Source organism: Dermacentor variabilis, chromosome 7, assembly GCF_050947875.1.
Source record: "Dermacentor variabilis isolate Ectoservices chromosome 7, ASM5094787v1, whole genome shotgun sequence".
In the NCBI taxonomy this organism is placed as follows: domain Eukaryota; kingdom Metazoa; phylum Arthropoda; class Arachnida; order Ixodida; family Ixodidae; genus Dermacentor; species Dermacentor variabilis.
The window spans coordinates 108,748,372-108,760,572 of record NC_134574.1 but is presented as its reverse complement, the minus strand read 5'-3'; the positions used below and the strand labels follow the sequence as shown (position 1 = coordinate 108,760,572).

The following is a 12,201-nucleotide window of genomic DNA, read 5'->3' as shown; positions in this document are numbered from 1 at the left end:
TGTTCTGAATAATTCAGCTCAAGTACAACAATTATGTTATGTGCAACATGCTATTTTTAAGAATTGCATAGAAGTTAAATATTGTCACCCAGCATACTTATCGCTCATATTGAAAGACCACCTGTGCCACACTCTATCCACGTTGACATTAAGATGCGCGAATTTTTTCTAATATCATGTAACCGCCCCTTTTTCTCCTTACACAAAGGTGAACGCCTCGCGGGCTTGGATGCTTTGGCTATCTCTTGTTACGTATGTGCAGTGCGGGCAGGCATCTTTCTACACACTGCTGCAGTGCATTGACATAGCTTCAGCACGTCCATGCTGCTGTAGCACCAACAGAATGAGAGCCGCACATTGGAGCGTTCCCTTTAACAGTGGACTGTACTGTACATCAAAGTAATGTTAATAAACTGTAAAGGGCCAATATACAAATGTTCGGCACCATGAAGGCGTCAAGTTATACACACTTGCATGCAGTCTCCTTACTTACACATGATGTACCATACCACCTGGCGTAGCAGTTAGCTATGGTTTGTGCCTCTACTGTCCACTACGAATGATGTGAATTTAAGCCTGAAGAAAAGTATTCATTATATACAAACTCAGTGCTCAGCTGATTTATTTACCGTAAGTATTATTTACCGTATAAAATTTGATATTGTCCACCCTGGTAAATGTTACCGCGCTAATAATCAATCGATCAATCATAATCAATGATTGTTTAGTATAGTGCACAGTGTACTTGTGTGCCTTGTTTTGATATGGCTTTTAAAGCTCCTCGACCTAGCCCTAACCGCATGCTGTGTTATGAAGTAGGACAAGCCATCGTGGACCTTATGTGTCATTCCTGTGCAGGAAATGCGAAGCACGTTAGGAAAGAAAAAAAGGACTTCGCCATTAATCATGCATTCGGTGTTTTTCTGAGCCGTCCGGTTACGTAGATTTCCGCACCCGTATAGAAATTACGGGACTGCTGTCACGCATACTTGTCGTGCCGTGCGATCAGGAAAGGACCCGACAAAAGCAGTCGAACTCACCATGAAAATCAAACCGCATTTATGAAAACTACAAAAACCAAACTACAACCGCACAGAACGTTAAAGCACAGGACATGGCGCCCAAACTAGGCTAGATGAATCAGGGTGGACGTGTTTCCGAGAAACAAAACTGCTCAAAACAAGCTCACGCTACGGTGAACAGGAGGCGACGAAAGATTTCCAAAATTAGGAGTGATGACGTCACACCGCAGAACATGTCGCCAAGTTCGGACGGTGAGGAAAAAAAGATGGTGCCTGACGGACCGGGGACGAGCACTTCGCAATCGACCTGCCTAGGAGACAGCTTGCGCTCCAGCTGCAGTGTTCGGCAGATATGCGGCCATGATCAGGGCTCCGCTGAACAGCTTAAGGATGAGATAGCACGCCCGCAATCCGCAACGATGGCGGCAAGGTGTTTCACATTAGTCAGTTTCACAGTAGTCACAGTAGGCAAGGTGTTTCACAGTAGTGTTTCACAGTAGGCAAGGTGTTTAACAGTAGTGTTTCACAGTAGCTGCAGTCTAAGACGCGTGGCTCACCACGAAGCATTTCGCCAAGTGTTCGTCATGTACGTGGTCCAATCGGGGCATGACGCATGCTCGGAGTAACACAGGAGGGGCATCGTTGATTTGGTTAGGTCATGCGCACGCGTGGTCTAATGGCGAATGAAACCGCGGCGAACATTGTCGTCGTCGGCTTCGTTTTTACAGCGAGGCTGTTAAGAGCTAGTTTCCACAGGATCGCGTCCGTGTGTAGAAACAAAACGTCCCATACGTGGGCCGATCCCGAAGATGTGCAATACCGGGCCGACCCACGGTGGAGGTGAAGCAGGTGTTAAGCACTCCCCATACGAGGGCCGATACCGAAGATAGAGCAATACCGGGCCGACCCGAGGTGGAGGTGAAGAAGGCGTTAAGCACTCCCCATACGAGGACCGATACCCAAGATAGTGCAATACCGCGCCGACCAGCGGTGGAGGTGAAGCACGCGTTAAGCACTCCCCATACAAGGGCCGATCGCAAAGTTAGTGGAATACCGGGCCGACCCGAGGTGGAGGTGAAGCAGGCGTTAAGCACTCCCCATACAAGGGCCGATCCCCGAGATAGTACAATACCGTGCCGACCCGCGGTGGTGGTGAAGCAGGCTTTAAGCGCTCCCCATACGAGGGTCGATCCCCAAGATAGCGCAATACCGGGCCGACCCGCGGTGGAGGTGAAGCAGGCTTTAAGCACTCCCCATACGAGGACCGATACTTAAGATAGTGCAATACCACGCCGACCAGCGGTGGAGGTGAAGCACGCGTTAAGCACTCCCCATACAAGGGCCGATCGCGAAGATAGTGGACTACCGGGCCGACCCGCGGTGGAGGTGAAGCACGCGTTAAGCACTCCCCAGACAAGGGCCGATCGCGAAGTTAGTGGAATACCGGGCCGACCCGCGGTGGAGGTGAAGCAGGCGTTAAGCACTCCCCATACGAGGGCCGATCCCCGAGATAGTGCAATACCGCGCCGACCAGCGGTGGAGGTTGAGCAGGCTTTAAGCGCTCCCCATACGAGGGTCGATCCCCAAGATAGCGCAATACCGGGCCGACCCGCGGTGGAGGTGAAGCAGGCTTTAAGCACTCCCCATACGAGGACCGATACTTAAGATAGTGCAATACCACGCCGACCAGCGGTGGAGGTGAAGCACGCGTTAAGCACTCCCCATACAAGGGCCGATCGCGAAGATAGTGGAATACCGTGCCGACCCGCGGTGGTGGTGAAGCAGGCTTTAAGCGCTCCCCATACAAGGGCCGATCGCGAAGATGGTGGAATACCGGGCCGACCCGCGGTGGAGGTGAAGCAGGCGTTAAGCACTCCCCATACGAGGGCCGATCCCCAAGACAGTGCAATACCGCGCCGACCAGCGGTGGAGGTGAAGCACGCGTTAAGCACTCCCCATACAAGGGCCGATCGCGAAGATGGTGGAATACCGGGCCGACCCGCGGTGGAGGTGAAGCAGGCGTTAAGCACTCCCCATACGAGGGCCGATCCCCAAGACAGTGCAATACCGGGCCGACCCGAGGTGGAGGTGAAGCAGGCGTTAAGCACTCTCCATACGAGGGCCGATCCCCAAGATAGTGCAATACCGGGCCGACCCGCGGTGGAGGTGAAGCAGGCGTTAAGCACTCCCCATACGAGGGCCGATCGCCGAGGTAGTACAATACCGTGCCGACCCGCGGTGGTGGTGAAGCAGGCTTTAAGCACTCCCCATACGATGGTCGATCCCCAAGATAGTGCAATACCGGGCCGACCCGCGGTGGAGATGAAGCAGGCGTTAAGCACTCCCCATACGAGAACCGATCCCCAAGACAGTGCAATACCGGGCCGACCCGAGATGGAGGTGAAGCAGGCGTTAAGCACTCTCCATACGAGGGCCGATCCCCGAGATAGTGCAATACCGGGCCGACCCGCGGTGGAGGTGAAGCAGGCGTTAAGCACTCCCCATACGAGGGCCGATCGCCGAGGTAGTACAATACCGTGCCGACCCGCGGTGGTGGTGAAGCAGGCTTTAAGCACTCCCCATACGATGGTCGATCCCCAAGATAGTGCAATACCGGGCCGACCCGCGGTGGAGATGAAGCAGGCGTTAAGCACTCCCCATACGAGGGCCGATCCCCAAGACAGTGCAATACCGGGCCGACCCGAGATGGAGGTGAAGCAGGCGTTAAGCACTCTCCATACGAGGGCCGATCCCCGAGATAGTGCAATACCGGGCCGACCCGCGGTGGAGGTGAAGCAGGCGTTAAGCACTCCCCATACGAGGGCCGATCGCCGAGGTAGTACAATACCGTGCCGACCCGCGGTGGTGGTGAAGCAGGCTTTAAGCACTCCCCATACGATGGTCGATCCCCAAGATAGTGCAATACCGGGCCGACCCGCGGTGGAGATGAAGCAGGCGTTAAGCACTCCCCATACGAGGGCCGATCCCCAAGACAGTGCAATACCGGGCCGACCCGAGATGGAGGTGAAGCAGGCGTTAAGCACTCTCCATACGAGGGCCGATCCCCGAGATAGTGCAATACCGGGCCGACCCGCGGTGGAGGTGAAGCAGGCGTTAAGCACTCCCCATACGAGGGCCGATCGCCGAGGTAGTACAATACCGTGCCGACCCGCGGTGGTGGTGAAGCAGGCTTTAAGCACTCCCCATACGATGGTCGATCCCCAAGATAGTGCAATACCGGGCCGACCCGCGGTGGAGATGAAGCAGGCGTTAAGCACTCCCCATACGAGGGCCGATCCCCAAGACAGTGCAATACCGGGCCGACCCGAGATGGAGGTGAAGCAGGCGTTAAGCACTCTCCATACGAGGGCCGATCCCCGAGATAGTGCAATACCGGGCCGACCCGCGGTGGAGGTGAAGCAGGCGTTAAGCACTCCCCATACGAGGGCCGATCGCCGAGGTAGTACAATACCGTGCCGACCCGCGGTGGTGGTGAAGCAGGCTTTAAGCACTCCCCATACGATGGTCGATCCCCAAGATAGTGCAATACCGGGCCGACCCGCGGTGGAGATGAAGCAGGCGTTAAGCACTCCCCATACGAGGGCCGATCCCCAAGACAGTGCAATACCGGGCCGACCCGAGATGGAGGTGAAGCAGGCGTTAAGCACTCTCCATACGAGGGCCGATCCCCGAGATAGTGCAATACCGGGCCGACCCGCGGTGGAGGTGAAGCAGGCGTTAAGCACTCCCCATACGAGGGCCGATCGCCGAGGTAGTACAATACCGTGCCGACCCGCGGTGGTGGTGAAGCAGGCTTTAAGCACTCCCCATACGATGGTCGATCCCCAAGATAGTGCAATACCGGGCCGACCCGCGGTGGAGATGAAGCAGGCGTTAAGCACTCCCCATACGAGGGCCGATCCCCAAGACAGTGCAATACCGGGCCGACCCGAGATGGAGGTGAAGCAGGCGTTAAGCACTCTCCATACGAGGGCCGATCCCCGAGATAGTGCAATACCGGGCCGACCCGCGGTGGAGGTGAAGCAGGCGTTAAGCACTCCCCATACGAGGGCCACTCGCGAATACAGGGCACTGCCGGGCCGACCCGCGGTGAAGGTGCAGTTCGCCATTAAGAGACCCGCATACACAGCTTCGCTGGTTATCCGTCTGCACAGATTCGAAAGGCACTGATTTGTTTTTTTCTACTCATCACAGTGCCCTCTAAAGAACCATAAATGTCAAAAATATTTAAGAGCTCCCCCATGATGGCGTTCCTCTTAATTAACTGCGTAGTTTTCCGAGGCTAAACCCGACAGTTTAACTTCTGGGAATTATTACCTCTGTCGCTCCATCATATACCATGAATACCCCATTTGAAGTAATGGAACGTTGCTGAATTTGCCTAAAATTTTCTTCTTGTCCCTTCGACCTCCTCGTTGGTTTCGACGTTAAGCTTCTTTCTGTGGGCAAGTTTATCCCAAGGCAACGGTTACTGTCATCTAGCACCTAGCTCATGCTATCGCACCGCTTTCGAATCTATACAGACCTTATAATATTTCGCTAAGAATGTTCGAATAATTTTACGTTTAGTGCACCGATGGTGAGTGTCATGGTGCACGTGTCTCCCCTCCCCCATAAAAATACAACACTAAATGTATTGCAAGTTGCCGCCAAATACTCGCCCGGAAAAATTCACATGAAAGAATGAATTTCCGTCAACATAAAATCGCATAGAAACATTGCAAGTAAAAACAAAAGAACATTCATACGCAGGAAAAATTGATTCCGAATTTTGCTTGACAAAGTGCAAAGAAAAACAATATTCCCATATTACCTATATAGTTACTTTGGTGGTTGAACCATTCGGTGTGCTTTCACGAAGCCTTTTATGCTGCGATAGATTCACCCTCGAGTAGGAAGCTTTGCCGAAGTGACGGTAACTTCACGATGCACGTCATTCACGCCAGTGGCTCTGCGGCTACGGCTATGTGCTGCGGCGCATGACTTGGCGAGATCCATTCCCAGCAATGGCGACCGCATTCATTTGGCGGCACAATGCATAAATGTGCGCGTACCTGGGTTTTTATGCTCAGAGTGGTCAAAATTAGGAGACCTCCTTTACGGTGTCCCTGATGACACACGGTACAGTTTTGAGGAGCAACACCTCCAGTTAAATTTGCATGAATAATTTTATATCTGTCCCTTTATAAATGCTCGGTGAAAGAAGCTACCGTTACGTCCGCAAAGCTCTTAAGCTAGAGTAAGTTTATCATACGCAAAAAAAATAGGCAAGTTGCTCAGATTTGCCACCAGAGCTCTGCTGGTGGCAAATCTGTTGTATTGAAGACGGCGTCAATTGCCATGCTATGGCATTGCGTGGGATTGCATTAATTTCACACGTAGGCCAGTTGCTGAAAATGGGGCAAATGAGGCGGTCTCGAGCTTAGGGGACTCCAACGACTAACTAATTGAAAGATCTGGCGATACTTTTTACTTCATCGGCGGTGTTGGGGCAACCTGTGTGTTCGGTAACTGTCGATCTTTTCTTCTTCTTCAGTACATGTATCCCAGGTACGGCCTGATGCCTTACAGAGCAGCCTTTGTCGCCTTTCACTGGAACCTCATGCGCGGACTCAGCTTTAGCCTAGACTTCATTCGAGCCAAACGCGAGAAGCGCAGCGATGACAACCAAAGCAAGTGGCCGCCGTACTGGCAGTCGCTGGCGTACTTCCTCTACCTGCCCACAGTCTACCTCGGACCACCGCAGAACTACGACGACTTCGTAGCCCAAGTATGTTAGAGCTATTGCCCTTTTGGTTCTTAGTTTCAGACTCTCATAGATCATACAAAGCTCCCGGAAGTTAAAGACTTCGGGCCCATGGGCAATGAACTCTAGGATGCACAAGGTCACCATTACGCTAAAGCGCTTTTAATGCGATTAATATTATTCAGATACTTGACGCACTTACCGGGGATGACTTTCTATGTATCTATCTTTGATTTAATCTATCTCGTGTATCTGCCTATCTATCTATGTCTCTAACCATTTCCCTCCAACCTGGGTCGCTGCATAGCCCATGGTTGAATGGGCAGCACATTGGGCTGCCTTGCTAAGGGAACAGGGTTTGAAACCGACCAATGGATCAAGTATGGTCTGTGGGTATGGAGTACTGTGTACCGACATGCTCCTCTTCAACGAACCTTTTACAGCGTAAGCTGTTATGTGCTCATTCCAACAGCCGTTTCGGTTGGCGATGCTGTCAGCCGCCGCCATCGGTGTCCGCTGCAGCCATCGCCAGGCTTCTACCCGCTATGAGCGGTTGACAAATAAATGGTTGTATTGTCTTCAGGAAGTGAAAAGGCACATGCCTACGACATACATACATGAAAGACATGTATGATATAGGTGAATAAATCAAGCAGGCGACTATGTGTCACCACCATGTTTCAAAGGGGATGCCAAGTAATCATCATAATCATCTTCCATAGCATCATATCGTGCCACTTCTCAAGTGATGTGAGATGCGCGCCGCGCAGCTTCGACACATGAGCACTTTGCATTGCAGTTGCAGATTATTAGACCAGCTGGCATGCCATCTAACAGTTGCATAGGTAACGGTACAAGGCAGCTTGCGTTTCCTGTCAAGTACGTGGCTCCTAACCACTATGGGAGATAGGCCAAGAAATGAATGTATTGTCTTGCTGAAGAAAAAGAAGATTAGGGAGACGTATACAAATGCTATAATGAAAGCATGCATAGCATACTTGAATAGCTAAGCAGACCACTACGCAGAGAGCAGCGCAAGCCGTAGCTCGACGTCGACGTCGGGCGGTTAGTTCAGATGGTCCTCGTTAAAACGTCGCAAAGGTACTTCGCCGCGAAGACCCTGTAGTGCGTAGTGTCGAAAGTGGAGGTCCTATGGGGGCGTTCCTCCAGCTTACTCTGTGACTGTGCTGGGTGTGCCGCGCAGGCCTGTGATTTTTTTTACGCCTACATGGGCCGCTGGGGTGCTGCACGGGCATGTCGCAGCGGGGTTGTACTACTCTTAAATGAACCTCTTTTACGAAGACTTGGGGCTCTCAGTATCGGTCACTCTGTCTGTGCTGCTCTTCAAAGAACCTCTTTGATACCAACTTGGTTCACTGAGCAGCTGCCAGTAGGCGTACTCTGCTCTTCAATGAACCTCTTTGATCTTAACTTGGGTATCTATAGGTATGTGCCACTGGGTATGTGGCACTGGGTATGTGCTGCTCTACAATGGCAAAAAAGGATCCTTAAAATTTCTCCGATGCTCGACGGAACCTATGCCGTGGCACGCGCGAACTTTGCGGCGGCATCGCTAGATGGCGCAGCATACACTGTTAGAAGCACGACTGCTAACACCTTTCGGCGTTGGCAATGCATTGTGTTAGCTATCGTTACAGTACCTCTTGTTTCTTGCCTTTCTTGTGTGGATGGGCCGAATGTCTTCGTCTTTCTATCCTATCTTCCCTCCATCCGAGTGTAGAGTAGCAAAGCGGATGCCGCCGTGATCAAGCTCCCGTTCTCTTCTTCTGTTTTCTCTTTCTCTTTTTCTGCCATTCCTAGTGCAGCTACATCGAAAGCTGGCTCTGATGCCGCTAGGACGACCCTCTACCTTTCTCCCTCCTACCCTCTCTTTCTTTTAATCCCACTTCCCCAACCTTCTGGCGCTGAGCCGTGCTCCCGCATGGGTAGCAGAAGATAGTGCCAGCCTTTCCTCCTTTCCCACAAGAACCCCTTCTCTCTCGAGTGCTGGACTGATTGCAGCCCCAAAACTTCTCTCTCGCTGGAAATAGTTCGTGACGCTGACATTTCGGCCCATTATAAGTGCTGATGAGCCCATCATCGTTGCTAGACGAGTACTGTGCCCCTACCTCTGCTCTCGCAGAAAATTGGGTACATAATGGGAATGAGTCACATTGCCAATCGTGTCAATCTCATTTTTGTTCTAAAGTGCAGCCATTTTGTTCACGCAGCCCGAGGGGCACAGTTTAACTGCCATATTTCGGCATATTTCGGAAGCATGTCATGTCACCAAGAACGCCGCGCTAGGCGTACGCCAAAGATGCGTGTCACTTCATAACAGACAGTTCAACTAAATCGATTTTAGTTAGTCACGTTCATTTGTTGTGTTTTTAGCCAAGGCAACTTGCGCATTACCTCTGTACATATTACTCTTTATATGCTGTAAAAACTCATTTGTTAGTGAGCACTTCTTTCATTTTTCTTGTCTTGTCGTTCCAGCCCTCTTAATTCCCAAAAGATGATGTCCAAAACTTGGCAGTTATGACGTACCTGCGGCTCATTCATTCGACAAAAGCATTTCTTTCAAGGTCTGTGTGTGTCTTACGCCATCGAAGTGGCCGCTTGGCGTTAGGTTTGGACACCATCTGTGATGAAATGCAGATTAGCCTAACCAGTCATTCTATTACACCGATACCTCCTGCGAAGCCCGCAAGCGTCTCTACGAGTAGACTCACCTCAGTAAGATGTACTACTAGCTTGGCGACGAGAGCTAACTCTAGACACCTGTACTTGTGTCGGGTTGATATGCCAAATCCTTCTCCCACTTGTTTTGGAAGCTATAAACTTATTGGGTGCACTTTCCTCGTTAAATTCTGAGTTTCGCATCTTTGTAGTCTTTCTGGTAACCGTTACCGTCGGACAGATTCTGTATGCAGCTTTAAAAAGGACGCGTTTGATCACGCTCTTCTTCAGCCAGGCTTGCGAGTTCCTCCTAGGGATGAAAATCAGTGTAAGCGCAATAGTTGCCTTTCGTCTCTCATCTGTACATATTGTCACTAATATAACTAAGACGGGCTCGCCGAAGCAGAACAGTCGCCTTTCTATGAAGGCCGACACCCGAAAACCCCGGGGCACAACTGCGCCCTTCGTCGTCTTCTCTGTGGCGATCGGTGCCTGTAGTGGGCAGCTTCGCGTCAATGTCATCATCATCAGCCTATTTTATGTACACTACAGGACGACGGCGATCTCCAATTACCCCTATCCTGCGACAACCGATTCGGACAACCATATCATGATCACTATATACAAGACACGTCTTCCTTATCATCATGTCTCCGGAGATCGTCGGGAATAAGGAAGTCCCTTGGAACATTTCTTTTTTTTCTTTACTCTATGTCAATTAACGCTTAGTGGGACACTTTCAGTACTTACCCTCCGGATTTTTCGAGTCATCATCAATTGCCAGGGTAGCTAGCCTCTGCCCCGTCACCGGTGGTGTTACGAGGAGGTGCTTCGCTGTGATGCTACACGTTTCTCTACTCTAGCATACAAAAGATAGCGCGTCTAGCTTAGCGTTGTGCGTTTTACTCCAAGCGCTGTTAGGTTGTCTCCCCTCTTTATGCATAAACCATGTGCTGGTGAGGCCTCCCGTCAGCCAGCTTCAGTTAGGCCACAAGGGAGCACACCCTGCGTAGAATTCGAAAACCCGTAAGCATCATCGAGCAGCTGCTAAGCGTTGTCGCTATACGCCGCCCGAACCGAGGGGAGGGTCGACGTGCTCAGATGCAGGACAAGAGGACTGTGCATTTGCTACGCAGTGCGAGGTCTGGAGTAGCGTCAACGCGCGCACACTTTTGAAGCGTGGCGTAACTAAAGCGGGTCTGATTGTTAGTCGCGTTCCTGTAAACGGTTCAAGTGCCGCAATGTCACACGTTGACACAAGGAACTAGCTGGGCATACCCAGATTGTAGGACACAGTAAGGGTAACGTTTAACCATGCAAATAATTATTGCAAATTTTTGGTAATAGTAATGGTCATTTCGGCCACGGTAAGGCCAAATGAAAACGCACCAAGCGCCTGAACACGCTCGCGGGCCCGCTAGGGGATCATACCTCGAAGGACAGCTCAGCGGGATTAAATCGGACATAATTGTTTTTTTTTATTCCAAACACTCATTTTATATACTCGTGACATGGCGCCACCTCCTACCCATTGGCTGCGCCGTCCCGTGCCCAACGACACACGCTCTAGCCCGCACGTTTACTCACCCAGATGTGTGCGACCGGACGTGCACAGTTAAGCACGCACTGGGCACCACATCCAAAACCGCGAAGCCACCGTGGCGTCGGAAAAGCACGCTCGCTTTGTGCCCCGGAAGCTCGGGTTCGATTCCCACCCAAACCAAAAGTTACCTAATATTGTTTTTGAACGCAATAATTTACTTCGGTTACAGGAACCTCCCTGGGAAATTTGACATCAATTCGAGTATTACTTTATGCGGTTTTATTCTTTGATGTCGACCACTTTCGGTACCCTCATTCGGTCACGCCGCCGACTACCATGCGGGATTTTCACGTAATGCGGCATGTAATGCTTTCGCATTAAAAAGTGTGTCTTGATCATCTGATTATCCCACCCATTGCATGCAGAGCATGTGAATGTTCAATTCTGCACATTATCCAATTGCCGCGCAACTCGCGCTTTTATAAAGATCTCACAAAAGGATTTCCCGCGCGGGGTTCAACACGGAGCCGTCCGGCTGTTCTAACGAGTAAGTGCATTCGTCCACGCAGCTGAACAAGACGAGACCCCCATGCACGGTGCGGGTGACTGCTGGCGCCATCGGGAGGATACTTCGTTCCGGCGCCCATTTCTTCCTCATGGAACTAGCTACTCACTTCTGGTACAGGTACGTGTGCTACTTACAGTGAAATTGGAATGTTTTCGTTGTTTTATATATTTCCGGAAGCGCATCGGCCATGACGACCGCCCAAAGTTGAAGCTGTATGGTTGTAGTTTGGAATGAGGGCCTTCTCCTTTTCTTTCCCGTTGACCTTAGTGATCGAATCGCACGGACCAACACCACTGCTTTCCCAAGCATCCGATGCTCTGCGTGTCGCATGATGGAAAATGAATCATATCTCGCCTAAATAATCCGTGCCCGATGCGCACCCGGGAACAACTTCACATACAAATCTTCAGGAGCTTGTAAATTTGCCGTTTAACAAACTGTTTCTCTCGTGCGTTTTGCGTCATAAGCTATCGAGTGACGAAGGAGTGGCTCTCCTGCAAGCGAAGCCAATAACTCTGTCATGATGCAATTCACTGTCAGCAACATCACTAGTGCGAAGCATCGTAGCCACGGACGGCTCTACCAAAGGTTAAAATGGGTCGTTTTTGTTGTCATTAAG

The 12,201-nt window shown here is 51.1% G+C and overlaps 1 protein-coding gene across 1 annotated transcript in view; it reads left to right on the top strand.

The window, feature by feature from the left end:
• LOC142587757 (protein-cysteine N-palmitoyltransferase Rasp-like) overlaps positions 1–12,201 on the top strand; it is a 46,377-nt gene that overhangs the window by 16,990 nt on the left and 17,186 nt on the right. The window contains exons 6-7 of the mRNA XM_075698985.1: positions 6,580–6,813; positions 11,584–11,699. Coding sequence (XP_075555100.1) covers positions 6,580–6,813; positions 11,584–11,699 — 350 coding nt within the window. The remainder of the gene's footprint in view (positions 1–6,579; positions 6,814–11,583; positions 11,700–12,201) is intronic.